The 27,358-nt window shown below is 38.3% G+C and overlaps 1 protein-coding gene across 2 annotated transcripts; it reads left to right on the top strand.

Moving 5' to 3' along the window:
• Positions 1 to 781: 781 nt before the first annotated feature.
• LOC149844293 (uncharacterized) lies at positions 782 to 26,841 on the top strand. 2 transcript variants are annotated; one of them, XM_090002125.1, is made up of 7 exons: positions 782 to 844; positions 987 to 1,025; positions 1,099 to 1,152; positions 1,290 to 1,343; positions 25,236 to 25,289; positions 25,374 to 25,445; positions 26,561 to 26,841. In XM_090002125.1, exons 1-7 carry the CDS (start codon positions 791 to 793, stop codon positions 26,609 to 26,611), a joined length of 378 nt encoding a protein of 125 aa, XP_089858251.1. In that variant the 5' UTR covers positions 782 to 790; the 3' UTR covers positions 26,612 to 26,841. The 2 variants fall into 2 exon arrangements, with proteins under 2 accessions (XP_089858251.1, XP_089858252.1); XM_090002126.1 differs by having other exon boundaries at positions 1,108 to 1,152.
• Positions 26,842 to 27,358: the final 517 nt, after the last annotated feature.

Genomic DNA, 27,358 nt, shown 5'->3' on the forward strand with positions numbered 1-27,358 from the left:
ATCCTGCAAATATGTTTAGGGTGAATAAAATAGTAGGAATGAACTCTTGAATCCTATTTGTTGGACGTAAAAGTACAATTTTTTTAAGGTTAAAAATCACTACATTATAGACCATTGATTTTTTGACTTCTGGAAGATCTGACATGCACATTGGAAAAACAGGATCCAAGACCCGGCTTTTATTTCCCACTAACCTAACAAAGGGATCTGTTTATAGTATTTATACTTTATATTGGACTCCGATTAGTGGAGCTAATCGAGACCCGGACCAAGAATCCCACATGATGAGCACTTGTCACCAGTAGTATGTATCACAACAAAATGAAGGTGGGAAGCAGGAACGCCTTCATGATGAGCATCCACGTATGAGGCTTTGGATGCCGTTCGTCTTGAGATGAACGGTTCCCAGGATATCCTAACCTGATCCGCTCTCATGATCATGTGATCCGGGCCGTTGGATCGCGATTTACCCGGTCCCGCTCACATTTGAACTGCGTGCCCCCCGCAGGCTGTTGACGTGGGGTTCATCTGAAGTATTTTTTTAAAACCGATGGACGGATGCAAAAGCGAGGCCGGATCAGGTGAAATCTCCCAAGTGCATTGTGGCGCCGCACCTGATCACCCTCCATCTCCTGTGGGGTTCCACATCTACTTAGTACAACAACAAATGGACGGTGATCGAGTGCAGCGGCACATTGCACTTGTGCAGTGTGATTGCACCTGATCCCCATTTTGCATAAATAGGCTCTGTTCCGAACTAGTTTGCTTAGTCCTGTTCACTCTCTCAACAATGGCGGACTCAGATGCTGCTACGCCATCCACTGCTGCACTCCCTCTTTCTTCGGTACTACCCTCTCTCTCTCTCTGAAACCCTATTTTTTTTTATAAGTTGAAATCTTTATCTGGATTTGGTTTCCTTGCGTTTTTCGCTTCGTAATTTTTCCTCTGGTGCTCATTTCCCTGTTCCCATGATCCCCATTTTGCAGAAGAAAGAGAATCTGGCTCCTCTTAGCTCCAGGATAGCGGTATGCCTAAAAAATCTAGTATTTCCCCCCCCAAAAATCGGATTTTCTTTATTTATTTGTTTGTTTGACGAAGGAGCTGAAGGAGTCTAAGGTGGAGTTGTTGAGCCGGATTCAAGGTTTGAAAAGGGTAATTTTTTTCTTTTTTGGCGCAGTCTTTCCTCGGAAGTTGTCGAGGTTGTCTTGCTCTAGGGTTTCGATTTCTTCTCTTCCTCCTAAATTCTGAAGAAATGGTTTTAGTTAGGCTTCTCTTGTGTTTGAGTGCAGGATTTGCAAGATTGGAGACTGAAGCTCGACACCCAAGTTAAGACCTACCGGGAGGCAAGTTTTTATGTTTTGCTGTCGATTTGCACCTGGATTTTAAATGATAAAACATGTTGGTGGAATGGAAACGAAAAGAATATGGTGATTTTGCTCTTAGTTTTAACTTCAACTAATGAGGTTGTTATAGGTTTTGTGTGGGTTCTTGTGGAGAAAGTTGCACGCGGGGAGCATTTTCACACAAATGGATAGATGGCTCGTTTTATCTTATTGTATCTTATTGACCCAATAAGTGATAATGAAATTAAGATCACATTGATGAAACTGGTAGTGGTACAAATTTAAGGTGTGTGATCCTTGTTCATAAAAATTTCTTATGAAAAGATGTGTACTGTGTATATCAGAAAGGTGTCCAGTCAACGTATCACCACTCTATGTACTGTCTTTTAGGGTAGTAAGCTATTTTCTGTCTCATCTATCATAAAACGTAATATTTGATCGTGTGGTTTCTTCTACTAGATAGATGGCTACTTAGTGCTAATCCTTTTTTATGGCAACCATTGAAGAATCATCCAAAAAGGGTGAGTAAGCACATAAGGAAGGAAGAGACCTTAAGAATACTATCAACCAATTAAAAATTCTTTAAGACATCCTTAACTCATACTTTCGACATCTTCTCCCAGCATGTTTTCTTGGATACTTGATTATGGTGTCTCTTTCCATGTGACTCCTCTATAATCTCTCTTATCCGAATGGGCTAAACCCTTTTATAGTTCACATGTTTTTATCGCCGATGGAACTAATTTGGAAATCAAAAGCATTGGAATGTTTAAAAATATTTCAAAAGATTTTCAAGTTCTCAAAGTTAGAGTTGTTCCAAAACTCAATTTAAACTTATTTCGATATCTCAAATTTCAGACTGTGGGTATGAGGTTTCTTTATCATCTAAAAAGTGTTGAGTGCTGGATCGCCAATCAGAGAGTCTGATTGGGGAAGGACATAGGAGTGAAGATCTCTACTACATGGATTTCTTTATATCCTCAAAGAACCATTTTGTAATTTTGTTAAGGAAAAAATATTGATTTATGACACAAGATTATGCCATCCAAATGTATCTAAGTTGTATATGTGAGTTTTCTTGAAAAAGAAAATGGATTTAATATGGATAAGCTTAAGGATGATCTCGAGTATTCTTTTTTATTTGATTTGTTACCTAAGAAAGATAGTTCTAATGATGAATTAGAAAATGGGCGTGATGGAATCATACATATTGATGATTCTAGTGACTCCTTTAATGGAGATGTAACGAATCATGAGATTAAAACTTATCTAGAAGAATTGGTGAAGAATCATAGCTTTTTACAAACCAAATTAACCAATCATATGAAAAATCTAGTGTTAGAAAATCCAATAAGACCTCTAGAGGACCCGATAGGTTTGTGTCTTATGAGTCCTTTTCACCTAAGTATAGAACATGTTTCATGTTCATTCATGCTTTGTATGGACCTTCAACCTACAAGGATGCTAAAGATTTTCTAGAATGGGTCTATGTCATACGAACACTCTATTTTGCACTCTGTACCAGTGTCGACACTTGGACACACCATTTTACCCTCCGCACATACAAGTTTTTATTCAATTTGTAATTTATAATTATATTTTCAGTTTAGAACTTTATATTTTCAGTCTATATTATATATTTTAGATATAGCATATATGTATATATATTATATTTAGTTTATTTTGAATTTATTTTGTATTTATGTGATATTTAATATATATACATAATCGTGTCTCTGTGCCCACACTTTTTGGAATTTTCGTGTCGTACCCTCCATACCAAGGTTGTCAAACTAGGAAGCGGAAGCGGGAAACGATACGGGAAGCAGAAGTGAGAAGCGATGCATTTTAAAATTTATACGAAGCGGGAAGAGAAGTTTCAATTTAAAAGTGAAATATGAATAAAAAATGAAGCAATATGGAATCAAACAAGAAACAAATAAAAACTAAAATAAAATTGATCATTCTTATATTTCATGATTTTTTTGTAAAAGAGTTAAATTTTTGTTAAAATCTAACAATGATGGTTACCAATTTAAAGAAAGTACATGGAAAGTGAGTGAAAGCGTGAGAGAAAATACATGAAAAAGATGAAAAGAAATGTGCGAAAAATATATAGTATGCATAGACCATGTGTATGAGAAGCATAGAAGAAGCGTGGGGGAATCGAGCTTCCCATGAAGTTTCGTAAGCGAGGAGTATCGCGCTTTCGAAACGAGTTTTCGGGAAGCGAGCTTCCCACCTATCTAAGAAGCTTCCGGTAACTCTACTCCATACACATACTGATGTAGAGCAGGCCCAAAACAGCAACAGGCAAAGTTCGTCTCGGGTTCGGACCTGAGACCCGGATCCAGTCAAACCCCTAACTTAGGGTTGCGTGCGAAAAAAAAAGAGATTCAGAAAACGCAGCAGCAACTTTTCCTTTTGTGCAATTTCTTATTTTATTGGTTTTGCAGCCTTTCTTCTGATTGTTTCTTTTCCTTTCAGCAGTTTTACCTTTTGGTGATTCCTTTTATTTTCTTGCATTCAACCGTCTTCCTTGACTATTTTCCTTTGTCCTTTTGTATTTGTTTTCTTCAATTAGTCTGAGCATTTATTTAATTTCTGTCAATCATTGTTTGCTTTTTTTTTCACTGATAGTATTCTCAACTTGTAAAAGTTACCAGTCTTTTAATACACTGTGGCTCGCATACATTGATCCTAGCATTCCTTTCTTCACGCTGCCATTGGATTACCGTGTACTGCGCAGTTGATGCCTTTGGGGAAATCATCCAACGTCAGTCCATTGAAGGGAAACATCGGCCTCCTCTCTGACTCGTATTCCTCAACGTCAACACCCAGCGTGTAGGTTGTGGCAAAACAATCCTCCATTTTGGGTGACTTTTTTCCCTATTGTTGCCCATCACCCGACCGTGAAGATCGTGCCATCACCTTCAGCCATCTTGTGCTACACAGTCGACGACGCACTGCATCAAATGGTATCAAAGCCCAACCCCTCGTCCTTCGTCAACGACATGACACAAGAAGTGAGGAACGATCCTATGAGCAGAAAGTCACGAGAGGAGATCATGAAGCGGCTACTCAACAAGTTGACGGAGATGCTGTTAAATATGTATATGTAAATGAATATATTTCTGTACTGTATTGTACCACTTGTACAGCATACTGTACTGTATTGTACTACTGTACTGTATTGTACTGTATTGTACAGCATACTGTACTGTATTGTACTATTGTACTGTATTGTACAGCATACTGTACTGTATTGTACTATTGTACTGTATTGTACAGCATACTGTACTGTATTGTACTATTGTACTGTATTGTACCACTCGTACAATATATAAATATCAATGGAAAGGGGAGAAGACATCATTGCCGCCCAACATTTTTTTCTCTCTTCCCTCTTACCTCTCTCTCTATCTCTTGCTACGATAGTAAGGTGACTCCCACATCTGATTTCTCACATGGTATCAGAGCCAAGGGCGTGGTAATCACGATCATCTGGAAGGCCCCTAAGGACCTTGACGTGCGTTTTTGGGCGTTCTCAAGGAAAGTGTTTTTTTTTTTTTCATCTTTTCTCTGTTGTTTCTCCGTTGAATCACTATATTTCGACGTCGTTTCTTCATTTCCTCATATCGTGCATCTTTTCCTTCTTACATATTCTGTTATCCCCAATTTTATCAACCCTAATTTCTGTTTTCCCCAAATTTGGGAACCCTCATTTCTCAAAAGTGCCTCTTTTCTCAAACTTCTTGTGATTTCTTATCTATTTCTTGCAATATAGTTGATAAATCGTACATTCTGCACGATTAACTAAAAAATCGTGATTTCCAAAACTAAAAAATTTCTGTCCGTACGGTTCTGTCCGTACAACCTACGAATTTCTGTCGTGCTGTTTGATTCATCTTTGATCTTCTTCCTTATGGATTCTAAAATCAGCCCCGGATTTCTTTCTCAACTTGTTTCTCACAAATTAACTCATGATAACTACTTACTTTGGAAACGCCAAATTCTGCCGTTTATCTGAAGTCATGGTCTTTCCGGGCATCTGGATGGGGGATCACCCGCCCCACCTATGACTATTACGCAAGAGGTAACTGGTAATGATGGGAAGGTGAGTTGCATTGCTATTCCAAATCCTGCGTATGATGTTTGGTTTCAGAAGGACCAATCTGTGGTTGCCTATTTGACTGCCACGTTATCTGATCGTATATTACAAACTATCTCTGACCATTTTACTGCTGCAGAACTATGGAGACATCTTGCTCACTCTTATTCACAGGTTTCTGAATTACGTGCACTTCAACTGAAATGGCAGTTCCAATCTATGCGAAAGGGAACTAAGACCATTACTGAATTTCTAGGGGATATCAAAATTATCATTGATCAGTTGGCCGCTATTGGATATCCTGTTTCTGACAGAGATGTTGTTCAGCAGGTATTGGGAAGCCTTGGGCCCCAATATCGTATGTTTTGCACTGCATTACAGGTTGCCTCTACACTTCCATGCTTTGAGGATTTACAGGCCAAACTCCTACAGTATGAAGTTAGTTTGACTCAAGATCATCTTATTGATGATCCTCATCCTGTCATGTTTACATCTGGGTCTACCTCATTTCGTCCACCTGCTGCTCATATGGGCCGTGGAGGACTCCTTCCTACTCCTACTGCTCCACCTGCCACTAGAGGTACCCGTGTCCCTACTTGCTTCCATTGCAACAAGCGTGGCCATGTGAAAGCAGATTGTTGGCACAACCCACAGAATCACAACAAGGCGGGGAGACCAGGACCAAGAGCTGGACAAATGAATGTTAGACAGTTTCAGGGGCAGCCGCAGGGAAATTTTCGAGCACATCAGGGTACTGATCAGGGACAGAGTGCAGGGTTGCCACATGATGTGCAACAAATTCTGATGACTGCATTTAACAACATGAATTTGCGTCAGAATGATGATGGAGTTTGGTATATTGATTCTGGAGCAGCCGCACATGTTACTTCTGATGCAGGTAAACTTTCCAACATGGTTCCTTATATTGGCACTGACACTATTGTCACGGGAGATGGTTCCCACCACCCTATTTCTCATACTGGAAATGCATCTCTCTCTTTGTCACAATCTACACTACTATTGAAAAATGTCTTACTCACTCCTGCCATTGAGAAAAACATTTTATCTGTTTCTAAATTGGTTGATGAAACAAATTCATCCATGGAATTTACTCCGTCTTCTGTTTGTCTTAAGGACCTTCGAACCAAGAAGATGCTCGCTAAGGGTGAACGACGCGGAAACATGTACGTCTTCGAAGCAGCCCCCGGGACTTTGAAGACGTCATCTACCGTGTCTCCATCTTTTCCTGCTTATTTGAGTCAGTCTTCTTCTGTTATGCAATGTAATAAGCCAGTTTCTTGGCATCGTCGGTTAGGTCATTGTAGTCAAGGGTTCCTTGACAAATTGTCTTCTCAGGGTTTTATTCCCAAAGTCAAATTAGATCATAAGTGTCCTAGTTGTAATGTCTGCAAGAGTCATGTACTTCCCTTTCAAAGTATCAATAAAAGAGCTTCCAAGCCATTTGAAATTATTCACTCTGATGTTTGGGGCCCAGCTCCTGTTTCATCTCTATCTGGCTCTCGTTATTATGTGTTATTTCTTGACTCTTTCACTCGTTACACTTGGATTTACTTTATGAAATCTAAATCTGAAGTGTTCAAACTTTTCAAACAATTCCATGCTCTTGTTCAGAACCTTTTCAATTCAAATATCACTTATTTCTAGTGTGATGGTGGTGGAGAATACATATCTCATGATTTTAGTGAATATTTAAAGGACCATGGCATCACACGTAACTCCTCTTGTCCTTACACTCCACAACAGAATGGAGTAGCAGAACGTAAGCATCGGCATATTGTTGAAACCGCGTTAAGTATGATGCACAATATTGATATTTCTTTCTCTCTTTGGACTGAGGCCTTTCACACTGCAGTGCATATCATTAACAGGTTGCCTATGGAATTATTAGGAGATCAGTCTCCTTATTATTTGCTTCACGGTTCTCACCCTTCTTATGATGATTTGCATGCTTTCGGATGCATTTGTTATGTCCATGTGGATCATTCTTTACGTAACAAGTTTCAGGACAGAGCAGTTCAGTGCAGATTTCTGGGATATGCCGATGGGTATAAAGGATATAGATGTTATGACCCTATTTTGGGTAAGATTAAGGTGTCTAGAAATGTTGTTTTTGATGATGACCATTTCAACACTTGTGATACTTCTCAGGTATATGAGCAAACTACTTATGATCCATGGCTTTGTGATACTTTGCTATATGACTCTATCAGAGATCCTGTTGTTGATGAACCAATTCAGTTTGAAGCAGACAACTCCATCATCCAGGATGCACCTTCACGGTTTTCAGGTTTGGCTTATGCCCGTCGAGGAGCCCCTTCAACTCCATCTCACGAGGCTCCCCCTCTTCGACGATCCACACGTGAAAGGCATCCTATCCATCGTTGGGTTAGTTACAACAATTTTTCTCTTGACTTTCAGTTGTTTCTAACCAATGTGGCCAAAGAGAAAGAGCCGTCTACTTTCCATCAGGCAGCCCATTCTCGAGCTTGGGTTGAAGCTATGAACGAAGAAATGGCAGCACTTCATGAATGTCATACATGGGATATTGTTCCTCGACCTGTTGATAGAAATGTTGTTGGTTCCAAATGGGTTTACAAGATCAAGCGTAAACCAGATGGTAGCATTGAAAGATATAAAGCTCGCCTTGTTGCACGCAGATTCACACAACAATATGGGCAAGATTATGAGGAAACTTTTAGCCCTGTTGTCAAAATTGGCACCATTCGTGTGATCCTCACTTTGGCACTTCAGCATGGTTTGTCTCTTAGCCAGTTGGATGTCAAGAATGCGTTCCTACATGGGGACTTGAAGGAAGAGGTGTATATGGAGCAACCTCCTGGATATAGTGAACATGATGCGGCTACATGGGTTTGTAAATTGAGAAGGTCTCTTTATGGTTTAAAACAAGCATCTCGGTCTTGGTTTGAGAGTTTCTCCATGGAAATTCAGCAGCATGGCTTTTCTAAGAGTATACTTGATCATTCTTTATTTATGTATAAGAATGATCATGTTACTACTTGGGTTCTTATATATGTTGATGACATCATTATCACTGGGAGTGATGATGCACATATTGCCTTGGTCAAGTCTTTACTCATGGCCAAATTCAAGATGAAGGACTTAGGCCCATTGCGATACTTCTTGGGAGTTGAAGTCGATAGACAAGATGATCGACTCACTCTAAGTCAACACAAGTATACTCTTGACATTCTTCACACCACTGGTATGATTAATTGTAAACCTCTCAGCACCCCATCTGTCTTAAATCATAAGTTTAGTGCAAAAGAAGGCCAATTATATCATGATTCCACTTTATATCGCCGCATTGTTGGTATGTTGCAATATCTTACATTTACAAGACCTGACATTGCTTATGCTGTAAATCAAGCATCTCAGTTTATGCATGCTCCCACTGATTGTCATATGGAATGTATTAAGCGTATTCTAAGATATCTGAAAGGGACTATTGGAGATGGATTGCTCTATCACAAAGATGAAAGCTTCACTACAGGACACCGTTTACTTACATATTGTGATGCAGATTGGGGTGGGGACCCTGATGAGCGTAGGTCGGTTTCAGGATATTGTGTTTTTATTGGCCCAAATATTGTCACTTGGAGTAGTAAGAAACAAAAGGCCATTGCTAAATCCAGCACTGAGGCAGAGTACAGGGCAATGGCAGCAGGGACAACTGATGTCACTTGGGTACGGCATCTTCTTCAAGAGTTGAATGAACCTATCTCTTCCTCTCTGCTTTTATGTGATAATCAAAGTGCCATTAATATTTCTTTTAACCCTATTCATCATTGTCGCACGAAGCACATTGAGATTGATCAGCATTTTGTTAGACAAAAGATTGAAACAGAAGAAATTGAGGCTTCGTATGTCAGATCAGAAGACCAAGTAGCAGACATCTTCACCAAAGGATTGGTTAGTCATCAATTTTGGTTACTTAAGGGCAAGTTGAGCATGATTGAAGATCATCCTCAACTTGAGGGAGGCTGTTAAATATGTATATGTAAATGAATATATTTCTGTACTGTATTGTACCACTTGTACAGCATACTGTACTGTATTGTACTACTGTACTGTATTGTACTGTATTGTACAGCATACTGTGCTGTATTGTACTATTGTACTGTATTGTACTGTATTGTACAGCATACTGTACTGTATTGTACTATTGTACTGTATTGTACCACTCGTACAATATATAAATATCAATGGAAAGGGGAGAAGACATCATTGCCGCCCAACATTTTTTTCTCTCTTCCCTCTTACCTCTCTCTCTATCTCTTGCTACGATAGTAAGGTGACTCCCACATCTGATTTCTCACAGATGCAGGAAGATATGCTATGCCTAGAAAATGAGGTAGTCGGTCTGTCGAAGCGCATGGATGGATGCGCTTGAATCCAAGGTGGATGCGCACCCAACGTCCTCGTTGAAAGCGAGTGGTGGATTGGGCGTCGATGCGGTTGGCCTCCCGAGTGCAGTGGCAGTCGACCCATGCCCAGCGAACCTCCAACTGTCGACTGTGTCACCGGAGTTCATCGAAGCGAGCCTGCACAGGGATACCGGCTACGCGATGCTCCAGCAAGAGGCACATGCAATGTTTGATAACCAGTCTGAGAGTCGTCTTTTGCATCAGAAGTTGTTTCAACCATTCAGTGAACAACAACAACGACAGTTGCAAGAGGATAATGAGCCATTTCATCCTGCTAAGTAGTCAACAACCACAATTGTCCTTTTTGTCTGCCTTATGCCAAAAGCCTCTGTCTGCATATTCAAGTGGTGCCTTCTCATCTTCTTTAACTCCATGCATTCAAAGTTTGTTCGGCCCTCTGTCTGCTGAAGAAAGTGCATGTCTTTTGAGCAATATGAAAGATAATCAGACTAACATTGTTGGGCCACTTGAGGAGTCTATAATGAAGTGCCAAATGAAAAGAGCAACGTCTCCAAGCGAAAGCACGGAAGCACGCACATACACAAGATGCCACTAAAGGGCAAAATAAACCACAAAAGTGGTCAAGCACAAAAAGAAGATAAAAAAATATATCTCACTTCATAGAATGCTTCAAAAGAAGCTTAAGGAATACATGGGGCTGAGCCCCTTATTTATACACAGCAAGGGACCCAAGGAGGGGCTCCCATAGAGTCGTTGGAGCCCCTCCAACGGTCATATTTATGACCGTTGGAGGGGTCCAACGACTCTATGTGGACCCCTCTCAAATGTAAAAAAGAAAAAGTAAAAAATACAAAAAAGGAAAAAGAATAAAGGAAAAAAGAAAGAAAAGAAAAAGCATATCAAGGATATGCGTGTACAGGTGAAATGACAGAAATACCCCTGTGGGGTTTTACAAAAAATATATATATATATATATATATATATAGATAGACACGTAGACATATATATATATCATATATATGTATATGTGTCGTAATCGATATATATATATATATATATATATATATATATATATACATCATATTTTAACACCCCCCCTCAAACACACGGTGAAATCACCGAGAGTTTACTAAGGAGGAAATAGAAGCGAGGCGAAGGCAAGGCTTTGGTGAAGAAGTCCGCCAACTGATATTCGGTAGGAACATATGGGAGTTGAATGGTGCCACGTAGGAACTCATCTCGAACATAATGACAGTCCATCTCAATATGCTTCGTTCGTTCGTGAAAAGTGTGATTGCTAGCGATATAAATGGAGCTCTTGTTGTCACAACATAGCTTTGAGGGAGTTGAGAATGAGACACCCATATCTTTAAGTAAGCTTCTTAACCATATAATCTCAGTTGTGGTAGTGGCCATCGCACGATATTCGGCTTCAGTAGATGAGAGAGAAACTTTACGCTGCTTTTTATACCTCCAGGAGATAAGTGACTCCCCAAGAAACACACAATAACCTGTGGTAGAAATACGATCATCGGGGTTACCCCCTCAATCAGAGTCAGTATACGCAAGTAAAGTAAGAGGTGAAGAAGAGGATAAGAATACTCCCTTAGTTATGGAATCTTTTAGATATCTGATAATCCTCATTACTGCTGCCATGTGAGTGGTGGTAGGAGCAGTCTGAAATTGGCTTGCACTATGAACTGCATGGGAAATGTCAGGCCTGGTAATAAATAAATATGTTAATGATCCAATCAATTGACGATAAGGCATGGGATCTGCTAAAGGAGTGCCATCATTGGCTCTCATCTTGGCATTGATCACTTCTGGAGTCTCCACCCTTTTGTCATCTGTTAGCCCAGACCTAGCAATAATATCAGAGGCAAGCTTCATCTGAGATAGGACATACCCCTTGGGGGAGTATGCAACTTCAATTCCTAAGAAATACCTCAAAAAACCCAGATCAGACATATCAAAATTTTTCTTAAGAATATTTTTAATAAGATCAATACCTTTCTTATCATTACCTGTGATAATCATATCATCAACATATAATAACAAAATGATTATGTATTCATTAGAGGATTTAACAAACAAAGCAGTATCAGTGTAACATGAGGAGAAACCATTATCAAGAACTACTTTGCTAAAAAGATCATACCACGCTTTTGGCGCTTGTTTTAACCCATAAAGAGCTTTGTTTAATTTTAGAATATTGCCTTTCCCAATTTCAAGACCCGGCGGAGGATCCATAAGAACTTCTTCACATAAAGTTCCATTTAAGAAAGCATTTTTAACATCAAGTTGGTATATAGGCCATTGTTTGATGGATGCTAAAGCAATTAAGGTTTGTACACTAGTCATTCTGGCCACGGGAGCAAAAGTTTCTTCATAATCAATCCCATATTCTTGGGCATAGCCTTTTGCTACCAAACGAGCTTTGTATCTTTCAAGAGACCCATCACATTTAATTTTGACTTTATATACCCATCTACACCCAATTGCCTTCTTCCCTAAAGGTTGAGGAATAATGCTCCAGGTTTGGGCCTTGTTAAAAGCCTCTAGTTCGATTTTCATGGCTTCAATCCAATGTGGGTGATCTTTAGCTTCCTTAAAAGATGTAGGTTCGTGATACGAATGTATTAACATAAGACAGACCCTATAATTCGGAGAAAAAGATTCATAGGACACAAACTTTTGTGGTGGCCTACTGGTACGAGAAGATCTTCTAGGTAGATTGTTGTCTTTAGATTCTTCTAAAGAGAAGTCTTGAGAGTATCTGTCAATAGCAGGTTGATGTTCATTTCCTATCCGTCGGGTATAGACATTTATATCATTAAGGTTTTCATTTTGGGAGGTATTATCATGTTGTTGTATATCATTATAATGTGAAATTCCATCACAACTAGTATCACAAGAAATAGCCTCAGGAAACTCAATTCTAGGAGCTAAGTCAAATAGAAAAGAATAATCGATGTCTTCCTTAGATGTGTGGATATCGAAACCATTTTGTTCTTCAATAAAGTTTACATTTCTCGACACATATAATTTATTGTTTCGAATATCAAAACATCTATAGCCTTTTTGATTCTCACCATAGCCAATGAACACACATTCAATAGCTTTAGGTGACAACTTATCTTGTCCTAAACTAAGTACAAAACATTTGCATCCAAAGATTCTTAATCTATTAAAATCGGGAGTAATTTTAAATAATTTTTCAAAGGGCGAAACATTTTTCAAAGAGGAAGAGGGCATACGATTCACAAGATATGTTGCGGTAAGAAGAGCTTCGGCCCAAAAGTTTTTAGGAACACATTTAGACACAAGAAGAGTTCTTGTGGTTTCAATTAAATGCCTATGTTTCCTTTCCGCAAGACCATTTTGTTGCGGAGTTTTAGGATAAGATCTTTGGTGCAAAATTCCATTTGTTTTAAAATAATTTTGGAAGTCTTTAGACATGTATTCTCCTCCTGAGTCGGATCTAAAAATGGTTATATTGTGTTGGAATTGATTTTGAACAAGAGCGTGAAACTCTTTAAAATTAGTGAAGACATCAGATTTATTCTTGATAATATAAACCCATGTGTATCTAGTAAAATCATCAATAAAAGAAACATAGTAAGAGAAGCCTCCTTTGGACATAACCGGTGCCGGTCTCCATACATCGGAATGCACAAGTTCAAAAGGCCTTTTTGACACAAAATTGCTATGAGAATATGGAAGAGAGTGAATTTTCCCAAGAATACAATCATTGCATGTAAATGTATTTGTATTACAAAATTTTTCCAAAAATGGAAAAATGTACAATTTGGAAATACTAGGGTGCGCAAGTCTCTTATGCCAAGTCTCAATATCTTTGGATTGAACATGATTACAAAATGATTTGGATGGCAAAGACAAAAAATCCATATAGTAAAGGTCCCCTCTTCTATGGCCTTGCCCAATCCGCTTCCCGGACCGGAGATCCTGCACATAGCAATGGGTTGGTGAAAAAGAGACATTACACTCAAAATCGGTGATTTGAGAGACGGAGAAAAGATTTAGATTAAGTTTTGGGATGATTCGGATTTTGGGAACAAAAAATTCTTTGTTTTGGTCATAAATTTTCTCAAGGTTTCCAATACCCTCAACATTTAAAGAAGTTCCATCGGCGGTGGATACATATGATTTAAACTTATTGAGACTTGGTTTTGACAAAAGTGATGCATTTGGAGTCATATGGAAAGAGGCACCCGAATCAAGAATCCAAGAAGACATACCTGGGAATGAAGAAATGGCGGCACCAGAAGTGGAAGGTGAGGATGATGATGTAGAGGCGTTCATCTTCATAAATTGTTGGAGAGTTTCGGTTAGATGAGCGATGGAATCCTTTATGTCACCATCCTTCTTTGAATCTTCATTGATGATTGGAGGAGTTTCTCCCACGGAAGCTACCTTCTTCTTGAATTTAGGGCAATCGGGACGAATATGGCCCGGTTCATTACAATTATGACAAATGATTTTCCTTCCTCCACCATTATTCTTCCAAAAATGTGGTGGTTTATATGATCTTATATTGTTGCCGGGTCTAGACACGGCATGTACTTCATCAACATCCCTTTTCAAGGCCAAACGGGTTTCTTCTTGACATAAATCGGCCAAAATATCGCTTAGAGGAGTAGAGGCTCTATGAAGTAGAGATCCTCTAAGTTGTTCAAATTCGGGACGAAGCCCATGAATAAATTGAAAGAACCTCTCTTTTTCCATTTGCTCTTGTCTCATAGCAATAGCACTTCCTTCCCTTTGCGGTTCGAGAAGGACAAGTTCATCCCATAAGGAGGATAGGGCACTATAGTAGTCCCTAATGCTCATATCACCTTGCTTGGTAGCTCTTACCTTTTCTTGAAGAAAAAAATGCCTAGCAAGGTCTCTTTGAGTGTACATACCTTTCATGAAAAACCATGCTTCATTAGCCTTCTTGAATTTAGCAAGATTTGCAAAAATCTTCAATTCGACGTTATTCATGAACCATGCTAAGATTTTAGCATGTTCACTTTCCCAATCTTCCATTTTAGAAGAGTAATCAAGAATAGCCTTTTCTTTTTCTTCTTTATTCAAGGCTTTTTCTTCACCTCCTTCAAATTTAGTTAACTTAAGTTGTGGTTCCGGAATGGTTCCACATACATAACCCCAAAGCCTTTTACCTTTGAGATTATTCTCCATAGCGACCGCCCACATGCGATAATTGGTCCCATCCAATTTGAATGAGAGATCGATTTTTGCATCTTTGTTGGCCATTAGAAGAAAAATTTATAAGACAAGAGACAGGAGAGGTATTACTTGTCAATGGAGGATCCAATGAAGCCTTCTTAGCCAAGGCTCTGATACCATGTAATGAAGTGCCAAATGAAAAGAGCAACGTCTCCAAGCGAAAGCACGGAAGCACGCACATACACAAGATGCCATTAAAGGGCAAAATAAACCACAAAAGTGGTCAAGCACAAAAAGAAGATAAAAAAATATATCTCACTTCATAGAATGCTTCAAAAGAAGCTTAAGGAATACATGGGGCTGAGCCCCTTATTTATACACAGCAAGGGACCCAAGGAGGGGCTCCCATAGAGTCGTTGGAGCCCCTCCAACGGTCATATTTATGACCGTTGGAGGGGTCCAACGACTCTATGTGGACCCCTCTCAAATGTAAAAAAGAAAAAGTAAAAAATACAAAAAAAGGAAAAAGAATAAAGGAAAAAAGAAAGAAAAGAAAAAGCATATCAAGGATATGCGTGTACAGGTGAAATGACAGAAATACCCTTGTGGGGTTTTACAAAAAATATATATATATATATTTATATATATATATATTTATATATATAGATAGACACGTAGACATATATATATATATCATATATATGTATATGTGTCGTAATCGATATATATATATATAGATATATATATATATAAATATACATCATATTTTAACAGAGTCCTGGGCATCCAAGATTCCATTTCCTCAAGTCGGATCTTTTGGAAACTCAGGTTTGCTTCCACCATTTGCTGGTAAAGAAACTAGAGTGGAGCCAGAAAATTGCACCCATGACTACCAGAACCAGAATGCCTTGTTTGGTGCTAACATTGGTTCCCAATCGCTAATACTCCCTAATGCTGTTTCAAATCTTGCGATGGCTGGGGTCTTGACATGTTCGTCATGCAATTTACTACTTCTGGGTTCTAGAATCCTATGCTAAGTGGTTATGGTTGTCTTGTAGACTCACCAGGAATTCTCCAAAATTCGGGACTTGACCCACCTGGCCAAACATTTGTGAAGGTTTACAAATCTGCCTGTGTTGGGCGATCACTAGACATTGCTCGGTTTAGCAGCTACCATGAGCTTTTGACTCCTTTTGGGAACAAGATCCTGGACGGGGATTCCTCTATGGATGGTTAGCAGAGCCACTATGCATCCGAGGCAGATATAGTGAAGTTTTCAGAAGGTGGTCCGGTTTTTGGTAAGTATGCTTGTATTGTTGGTATTCTAGCCAAACCCTTAAGACCGCATGCTGGAGGGACAGAAATTCAGCTTGTGCTTCCATGAGGTGCCATAGCAGATGGTATAGACGGTCAATTTCAAACCCAATTTACAGGCTTTAATTTAGAGTCGTCCAGGAATATCGATACATGTTGTCTATCGTCAATGTGTCTGATTTATATTCATATCGTGGGTGCCAACAAGTTGTCTGAGCCGACTTCTTCCCAACCCGGGGAGAATGATGCAGAGCAGGCCCAAAACAACAGCTGGTGGAGTTCGTCTCGGGTCTGGACCCGAGACCCGGATCCAGTCAAACCCCTTTTAAATAACCCAACTTAGGGTTGCGTGCGAAAAAAAAAGAGATTCAGAAAACGCAACAACAACTTTTCCTTTCCTGCAGTTTCTTATTTTATTGGTTTTGCAGCCTTTCTTTTGACTGTTTCTTTTCCTTTCAGTAGTTTTACCTTTTGGTGATTCCTTTTATTTTCTTGCATTCAGCCGTCTTCCTTGACTATTTTTCTTTGTCCTTTTGTATTTGTTTTCTTTAATCAGTCAGAGCATTTATTTAATTTCTGTCGGTCATTGTTTGCTTTTTTTTCACTGTTAGTATTCTCAACTTGTAAAAGTTACCAGTCTTTTAATACACTGTGGCTCGCATACATTGATCCTAGCATTCCTTTCTTCATGCTGCCATTGGATTACCATGTACTGCGCAGTTGATGCCTTTGGGGAAATCATCCAACGTCAGTCCATTGAAGAGCAACATTGACCTCCTCTCTGACTCGTATTCCTCAACGTCAACACCCAACGTATAGGCAGTGGCAAAACAATCCTCCATTTCGGGTGACTTTTTTCCCTATTGTTTCCCATCACCCAATCGTGAAGATCGTGCCATCACCTTCAGCCATCTTGTGCTACACAGTCGACGACGCATTGCATCAGATACCCATACCCATACCCATACCCATACCCATACCCTGTAATGAAATATGCGGAAAAGCAAAGAGTGCATTAAGCACTTACAACATCCACTAATGAACAAACAAAAGGGCTAACACCCGAACCCACAAGAGACAACACAACATAAAAATTTAAATGTCTCTTATTGAAAAGAGAGAGAGCTCTCAAGAGTAAAAAATACAAGAGGGGTTCGCCCCTATTTATACACAAAAGAAGGAGAGGAGGAGTGGCCTTATGGCCTTAAAAGAAGAGCCACCTAGGGGCTCCCATGGAGTCGTTGAGAGCCCCCAACGATCACAAATGTGACCGTTGGGGGCCCCATCGACTCCATGGTGGGGCCCCTTTTAGGTGGGCAAAAATACAAAAAACAAAAAGTAAAAAATGAAAAAAAGAATTTACAAAAAATAAAGAAAAGAACAAGTACCCCTATCGGGTACATGTGAAATGACTAAAATACCCCTATCGGGTATTTTAGATAATACATATATATATGTATATATATATATATATGAAATACATGGATTTTAACACCCTCCCTCAAGCTTTACGGGGATATAACCGAAAGCTTGTTAAGGAGAAACAAAAAACGAGGAGCAGCAAGGGCCTTAGTGAAGAAGTTCGCCAACTGGTACTCAGATGTGACGTAAGGTAGTGCTATGGTTCCTCTCAGGTATTCATCACGTACGTAATGACAGTCCATCTCAATATGCTTAGTACGCTCATGGAAGGTGTGATTGCTTGCAATATAAATTGCACTTTTGTTGTCACAACACATCTTCGAAGGAGTAGAGATGACAATGCCCATATCACCGAGGAGACTTTTTAGCCATACAAGTTCCATGGTTGTAGTGGCCATAGCACGATATTCCGCTTCCGTTGAGGACAAGGATACTTTGTGCTGCTTCTTGCATCTCCAAGAAATCATAGAGTCACCTAAGAAAACACAAAATCCCGTAGTTGAGACTCGGTCATTGGGATTTCCTCCCCAATCAGCATCAGTATAAGCAATTAAATCAAGTGATGAGAAGGCGGAAAGAAAAACTCCCTTAGTTATGGTGTTTTTGATATATCTGACGATCCTTAAGACTGCACTCATGTGCACGGTTGTAGGTGTATGTTGAAACTGACTGACAGAGTGGACAACATGAACTATGTCTGGCCGATTAATGGATAAGTAGGTTAGAGACCCAACAAGTTGCCGGTAGGGAGTAGGATCCTCGAGAGGTGTTCCATCTTCCAACCTTAATTTTGCATTGATGACTTCAGGGGGTTTCTGTCTTCTTATCATCGGAGATACCAAATTTGGAACAAATGTCAGCAGCCTGTTTCATCTGAGAGAGAATGTACCCTCGAGGAGAGTACGCCACTTCAATCCCTAAAAAGTATCTTAAGAAACCAAGATCAAACATGTCAAAATGTTCTTTTAAAACTTTCTTAATATCATAAATTCCTTGCTCATCACTTCCAGTGATGATCATATCATCAACATAAAGTAGTAAAATAACTACTGAAGACCCTGCACTTTTCACAAACAAAGCAGTGTCAGTATAACATGAACGAAAATTCAAACTTGTCATTACATTACTAAATCTATCATGCCAAGCCTTTGGGGCTTGTTTTAAACCATATAATACCTTTTTAAGTTTGAGAATTTTATTTTTACCAATACATACTCCTGGTGGGGGATCCATGTAAACTTCTTCATTTAATTCGCCGTTCAGAAATGCATTCTTAACATCTAGTTGATAGATAGACTATTTTTTCACTGACGCAATGGCAATAAGAGTCCTAATACTAGTCATTCTAGCAACAGGTGCGAAGGTTTCTTCATAATCTATACCATATTCTTGAGCATATCCTTTAGCTACTAACCGGGCTTTATAACGTTCTAATGAACCATCACTCTTAGTTTTAATTTTGAAGACCCATCTACATCCAATTGATTTCTTTCTAGTGGGTAACGAAGTTATTTCCCAAGTTTTTGCCTTTTTAAGGGCACTAAGCTCTAAGTTCATTGCTTCAACCCATTGGGGAATGTTTTTGGCCTCATTATAGTGTGAAGGTTCATGAAATAAGTGCAACACAATTAGACACGCTCTATACCTTGGAGTTAGGGACTCATAGGAAACAAACCTATTAGGAGGATTGGAGATCCGACCGGATCTCCTTAAAGAGGTTTTTTCTATGTTGGATCCTTGAGAGTATTTTTCTAAGGCGCTCATTTGAGTTTGTTGACCACGCCTAACATAGGTTTGGATTGGTCTATCACTTTCATCTACAACATTGTCAAGAGGAATATCCTCTAGGTCATTCAAAGACTCATTAGAGATTTCCTTTTCTTGAGGAGTCTCATCTTCTTGAGATAGAAGATCAAATAAAAAAGCATATTCACTTTCGTCAATATCTTTAGTTTTCACAAAACCATTTTCATTTTCCAAAAAGGTTACATCTTTGGATACATAGAGTTTGTTATTTTTCAAGTCAAAACATCTAAAACCCTTTTGATTTTCTCCATATCCCAAGAAAACACATTCAATAGATTTAAGAGATAATTTGTCCCGTTTATGTGTAAGGACAAAACATTTACATCCAAAAATTCTTAATCTATTGAAATCGGGTGTTCTTTCAAATAGTTTTTCATATAGAGATGTATTTTGTAAGGATGAAGATATCATTCTATTTATTAAGTAAGTTGAGGTTAAGGCCGCTTCGGCCCAAAAACTCTTCGGAATTTCTTTGGAAATAAGGAGTGTCCTAGTGGTTTCCATGATGTGTCTGTGCTTTCTTTCGGCCAAGCCGTTTTGTTGGGGAGTCCTAGGACACGATCTTTGATGACAAATTCCATTTACTTCTAAATAATTTTGAAATTCATTTGATAAATATTCTCCACCCGAATCGGATCTAAGAGTAGAGATATTACTTGAAAATTGATTTTTAACTATTATATGAATTTTTTTGAAGAAGTCAAAGACTTCGGATTTTAAATTGAGAAAGTAGATCCATACATACCTAGTGTAGTCATCAATGAAAGTAACGTAATAGGAGTACCCTCCTTTAGACATGACCGGGGAAGGACCCCAAACGTCCGAATGGACTAACTCAAAAGGTCTTTTGGAAATTTCATTTTGCCAAAAATACAATTCTTGCAAACAAAATGTTTCTCATTACAAAATTTCTTTCCAAATGGAAAGAAGTACATTTTTGAGAAACTTGGATGTCCAAGTCTTTGATGCCAAATTTCAATACTTTAATCTTGGACATGGTTACAAAAAAAGTTAGTGGGGAGTTTCAAGTTGCTCATGTAATAGAGATCTCCCCTTCTATGGCCTTGCCCAATCTGCTTCCCGGACCGGAGATCCTGTATAGAGCAATCCTTAGTTGAGAAGGAGATTTCACATCCATGATCACATATTTGAGCAACAGAGAGGAGATTTAAATTAAGTTGAGGTACAACTCTCACGTTTGGCACAAAGAAATCTTTGAAAAAGTTTAAAGTTCCAAAACTTTTTACTTGTAAAGATGTACCATCGACAATTGAAACATAGGAGTTTTTATAGTTATTACACAAATCGGAAAGCTCATTTTCAAGTGGGGTCATATGAAAGGAAGTTCCAGAGTCAAGGATCCAAGAAGACATACCTGAAGGAGAGGAAGAAGCTATGGCGGCACCCGAGGTTGATGGTATCTTGAGTAGAGTTTGTAGTGCTTCCGATAGTTGAGCAAGAGAAAAAGATTCCTTCCCTTTGATGATTTCCTCTTTCTTTTGAGTAGCTTCTTCAACGGAAGCAACCTTATTTTTAGGTGCTTCATTCAACTTAGGGCAATTAGGTCTTATATGACCCGACTCTTGACAATGATGGCAAATGGCTTTTCTATAGTTGCCATTATAATTATCTTGCCTTCCAAAATGTGGAGGTTTGTAAGCTTTCATATGGTTGCCGGGTTTTGATACGGCCAAGACATCATCTCCTCCTTTAATCATGCCAAGATGAATTTCTTCTTGGCATATTTCGGCTATGGCATCTTCCAAGGGAAGAGGCTTAGATCTATGTAGGAGGGAAGATCTAACTTGTTCATATTCGGGCCTAAGCACATGTAAAAATTGGAAAAAGTGCTCTTTTTCCATTTGTTCTCTCCTTAATTCCACATCCACACTAGAAACCCATTTTGGTTCTAGTAAAGATAGTTCATCCCATAGGGGTCCAAGAGTGCTAAAGTAATCCCTTACACTCATTTCTCCTTGCTTGATAGTCCGGATTTTTTCTTGAAGAAAGAATTGACGAGCAAAGTCTTTTTGAGTAAACATACCTTTCATAAAGAACCATGCTTCATTGGCCATCCGAAACTTGGCAATGTTGGCGCAAATCTTGAGCTCCACATTGTTCATGAACCAAGCAAGAATCTTGGCATGCTTACTTTCCCAATCTTCCACTTTAGATTGGTGATCTTCAATGGCCTTCATGCGGACATTTCCTTCAAGAGCTTTTTCTTGATCACCATCCATCTTAGTTAGTTGGAGTTGTGGTTCCGGAATGGTGCCCATAACGTATCCCCAAAGTTTTTTACCTTTGAGGTTGTTCTCCATGGCGGCGGCCCACATCATGTAGTTGGAGCCATTGAGCTTGAAAGAGAGATCAATCTTTTGTTCTCCTTCCATTTTAATCACTCACAAGAGGATAAATGAAAAGAGATACAACAAGAAAAAAATATAGCTACACAACTAGCTATATTAAGAAGAAGAGCATACACAAGACTCTGATACCATGTAATGAAATATGCGGAAAAGCAAAGAGTGCATTAAGCACTTACAACATCCACTAATGAACAAACAAAAGGGCTAACACCCAAACCCACAAGAGACAATACAACATAAAAATATAAATGTCTCTTATTGAAAAGAGAGAGACCTCTCAAGAGTAAAAAATACAAGAGGGGTTCACCCCTATTTATACACAAAAGAAGGAGAGGAGGAGTGGCCTTATGGCCTTAAAAGAAGAGCCACCTAGGGGCTCCCATGGAGTCGTTGGGAGCCCCCAACGGTCACAAATGTGACCGTTGGGGGCCCCATCGACTCCATGGTGGGGCCCCTTTTAGGTGGGCAAAAATACAAAAAACAAAAAGTAAAAAATGAAAAAAAGAATTTACAAAAAATAAAGAAAAGAAACAAGTACCCCTATCGGGTACTTGTGAAATGACTAAAATACCCCTATCAGGTATTTTAGATAATATATGTATATAAACATATATATATATATATATATATATATATATATATATATATGAAATACATGGATTTTGACATACCCATACCTGCACCCACACCTGTATCCAGGTGATATAGGAATGGGTAGATGCCATGAACATAGAATTAGGAGCACTAGAAAAAACTAAAACATAGAAAATTCAATACTTATCTAAAAGGAAAAAGACTGTAAGATGTAGATGGGTATATAAGGTTAAGACAAATTGGGATGAATTTTTAGAAAGATTTAAGGGTAGATTAGTAGCAAAAGGTTATGTTCATGAGTATGATATTGATTACGAGGAAACCTTTTCACCTGTATCACGCATGACTAGCGTAAGAACCCTTGTGTCTTAACATTCATTAAAAAGTGGTCTATCTACTAACTAGATGTCAATTTTTTTTTTTAATGAGGGACTTAAATAAGGAAGTGTATATGGATCCTCTTCTCGGTCTTGAGATCGAGAAAAAGAAAGATCTTCGTTTGAAAAAAGCTTTATATGGGCTCAAACAAGCCCTCAAAGCTTGATACAATAGATTTAATAATGATATGTTAAACTTGGGTTATAAATAGTGTTATGGTGACAGTGCTCTTTTTGTTAAAGATACATGTGTTGACATTGTTCTTCTTTTGTTATATGTGGATGATATGATTATTACAGAAAGTGACAAAAAGTGAGTGAATAAAATTAAAATGATTTTTAAAACATATTTTGATATGTCTGACCATGGTATTTTAAGATATTTTTTAAGTATAGAAGTGCTTATTCACCCTGAGGATATATTTTATCCCAAATGAAGCTGACAGTAGATATCATTGTCAAACAAGGAATCTCTTACTATAAGAAAGTTGATACGTCGGTGGTTGTCAATGCAAAACTAAGATTAAAAGATGAGACTCTTTTTTACGATCCAACTCCATACCGGCAACTGATTGGATCCCTGACCTACTTGTCTATTACAAGATCGGATATTGCCGATGCAGTGCATTCAACCAGTCAGTTTTAACATGCACCAACTACGGTGCATGAGTGTCGTTTTGAAAATTGTCTAATATATCAAAAATATTATATCCAAAAGGCTTTTTTTGTCCTCTTCTTTAGATTTAATTGTTTATACTAATGCAGATTGGGGAGAAAACCCTAATGATAGAGTATCAACTACTGGTTTTTGTATATTTCTAGGGGACTCTTATATCTTGGGGGTGAAAGAAGCAATAAAATGACTCATTATCACCAACTGGAGTTGAATATCGAGTCATGACAACTACAACCATGGAGATTATCTGGTTGAGGAGTCTTCTCAAAGATATAGCGTCGTTATCTCTAGTCCTTCGAAGATGTGTTGTGGCAATAAAAATGCTATATATATTGCAAGTAACTACACCTTCCACGAACGAACCAAATATATAAAGATGGATTGTCACTATGTCAGAGAAGAATACTTAAGAGGAACAATTTAGTTGTCTTATGTGACTTTTGAATGCCAGCTAACAGGCTTCTTCACTCAGGCGTTGCCTTCACCTCCTTTTTGTTCTCTTCTTGACAAACTTTCACATCATAAGTTTGAGGAGTGTTAAAATATATTGGTATGTATATGTCTCTCTCTCTCTCTCTATATATATATATATATATACATATATGAGTATAATGGGAAGGGGGTATCATCGGGCGCGCCTGATGGATTTTTTCCGTTGTAAGGGCTTTTAGCAGTGGTCAGCAAAAAAAATGTGCACCATTGATCGCGCCACACATTGCATCCGATGATCAATACACTTTGTGTGTCTGATGATATACACCTGATCATGAGTGTATATATGTATATATAATATATATGTGACTTTTTCTATTGTAATAGATTTTTCCTTTGCAGGAGCATTTTTGTCTTTTTACATATATGTAATAAGTTCTTCCCATTAGGGGCAGACTTGTCTTTTATTTATTTTATTTTATTTTTATTTTTCATATTGTACAAGGGCATATTGGTCCATGTTCCATGTTGCCTATATAAAGGGGTAAAACCCCCCTAAATTTAATGCTTTTCTTAAGCATTTGTTATTAATAAAAGCCAATGTTTTTTGTGTTCTCTTGTGATTGCCCTTAGTGGCCATTGTATGCACTTGTGCTTTTGTATTTGCCATTGTTTGGCTTTTTGTATTGTCCCTTTTTGGACTTGTGGTTGTACACTTTGTTCCTTGCTCTTGTATGCCCTTAGAGGCTTTATTATTATTTTTGCTTGTTTAATTACACAAGTTGCATCAATTGCATCATTAGAGAGATAAAGTCAGTACTTATATAATTATTTGACATCCTATGTTGTTTAATTCATTAAATCTCTTTGTATTATTTACCTGCTAGCTTGGCATTATAACAGGGTGCTTTGAGATGTCTTCCTAATGATGCTTTGAGGCAATAAAGACACAAGAACCTTGGCTTCCAAATGATGTTTGTGGCAATATACACAAGAACATTGTCATAACTCTATCTTCTCAAAATATTCCTTTAGAAGAAACTTTTTTGCTCCATCCCTTGATCTTCTGTTTTTCTTCTTTTTTCCCCTCATTTTTTTTTCAAGTTTTCAGCTTGCATGCTCTATCTCTTCAAATTTTCACCTTCTACTTAGTTATGTTACTACTGCTTAGCAGGAATTATCAGAACTGAAAAAGACCCTGAATGTCGAAGTTGAACAGTTGAGATCGGTAAGAATTGAATCACATCTTTCCACCTGGAACTTGTCATGATTGTGTTTGTCTTCACCATCTATAGTGGTTTAAACACAACAGGAATTTCAAGAACTGAGGAACACTCTGCAACAGCAGCAAGAAGATGTTGCAAACAGTTTAAGCAACTTAACGGTATGCTGGTCATATTTATCCTCCGAGTTTCTGACCCTTTACTTTATTGCCAAATAGATGAAAGTCGTTAGATTTTTCTACAGGACAGTATCAATAGACTTTCGCTTAATGACTGGAGTTGGACAAGAGTGAGACTGTCCTTTCCAAGGATAGACTTTCGGTTATAAGATGCTTCTGTGTTTATTTCACTGAAAAAGTTTGGAGGATTATGCCTCTCTTAGATACTGCATCCTTTTTTCTTTTAAAATTTCTTTTGATTTTATTTATTTATTTATGGGGTTAGGGGGGCGAGGGTCTCTCCTCTGTTGATCATGCTAGCGACCGTTGAATAAAGAAAAAAGCCCTTTCAAGGTTTTTTTGTTTCTTTTGGGTCCACCCTCTCAGGGGTTCAGTGAGTACTGTACACTTGAGAGAGAGAGAGAGAGAGAGAGAGAGAGAGAGAGAGAGAGAGAGAGAGAGAGAGAGAGAGGCATGATTCGTACGAAAGGTGGCATCACTTTTGAAGCCACTGATCTTGATAGGCTCAGTCCGCAAAAACCTTGTCGTGGGTGAGAATCAGGAAGAAATTTGAGTTCTTGTACTAGTCTGACAAGATTTTGACTTATTTGTTGGATTAATTTTAAGATTTATTTGCATTGTAACAAGGCCAGTTGCCTGGAAGCTTCTTAGATAAGTGGGAAGCCCGCTTCGGAAGCACGATATTTCTTGCTTCCGAAACTTGATGAGAATCTCGATTTTTCCAAGCTTCTCATATTCTTTTCACACACTTCATCTATTCTTCTTATATGTTCTCTCACTCTATGTTTTTTATGTGTTTACTCTCAAGCTTCTCACTCACTTTCATTTTTTTTCTCTAAATTGGCAGTTATCATTTGTAGATTTTGTTACAAATTTAATTCTTACACTAAAAAATCATGAAATTTAAGAATAATCACTTTATTTTAGTTTTTATTTGCATTCTTTCGATTCTCATTCAATTCTTATATTGCTAAAATGCATCACTTCTCGCTTTCACTTCTTTTCGTTTTGGGCTTCCACTTCCTAGTCTGGAAACCTTGGTTTGTAATCTATGTTTGCCGTCGTTCTTGTGAATAATCGATTCATCATTGTTGCAGGTTAATGATGCACACAAAGTTGATGCTGTGGACAAAGCAGAAAACAAGTAGTTCTTATTAAGAAATTTTGTGTGGTGTAAATTTGTTTCACCCTTTTCATGGACAAATTTCTGAATCTTGATTCTGCAAGTTAAGCAGCCCTCATTGGCCTCCTTTCATGAGCTTAGCCATATGCGGTTTTTGCTGTGGAAAATATATGGAGTGTTATGGTTATTATTTTCATTTTTGCTTCTGTAAATGACTGATTCACTTTTGCCAGCTTAATTTCTTTTTATTGTGTATGTATGTGCGCATGTCGTCATCATTAAGTTTTATCCCAACTATATATGGTTCAGTTTTACAAGTTTCTCTTCATTGCTTTCCATCTAAAGCTACAATCTGAGCTTGAAGCAGTTGGTAATGTCTTTTTGGTCTATGGTTGCAGTTCCAGGCCTGGACAAATGAGAATGATTGGCATTAGGTGCTACCATCCATAAAATTTATGCTATATTTTGTGAAAATGAGACCTAAAGCGCACACACATGCATGCACATGCACACGTATTGCACACATGATCCCATAGGTATTGGAAGAAAATCATGTATTGCCACATGTATATTCAGCTTTCTACTGCTCTCAACCTGCCTCCTTTTGTTCCCTGGAAAAGGACTTCGTAGATGTCTGCTTCTCACTTTTCCTTTGGCTTCATTCAGATAGGGAAGTAAAGGCTCCTTGCAGTGTACTCTCTCTCTCTCTCGTAAATGCAGTTCAGCGACTACTGCATTTCAAGTTTGAAGATTAGTAGATTACATATTCACT

The sequence above is a fragment of the Nuphar pumila genome, chromosome 3 (assembly GCF_984573655.1).
Source record: "Nuphar pumila chromosome 3, dmNupPumi1.hap1.1, whole genome shotgun sequence".
Classification (NCBI taxonomy): Eukaryota; Viridiplantae; Streptophyta; class Magnoliopsida; order Nymphaeales; family Nymphaeaceae; genus Nuphar; species Nuphar pumila.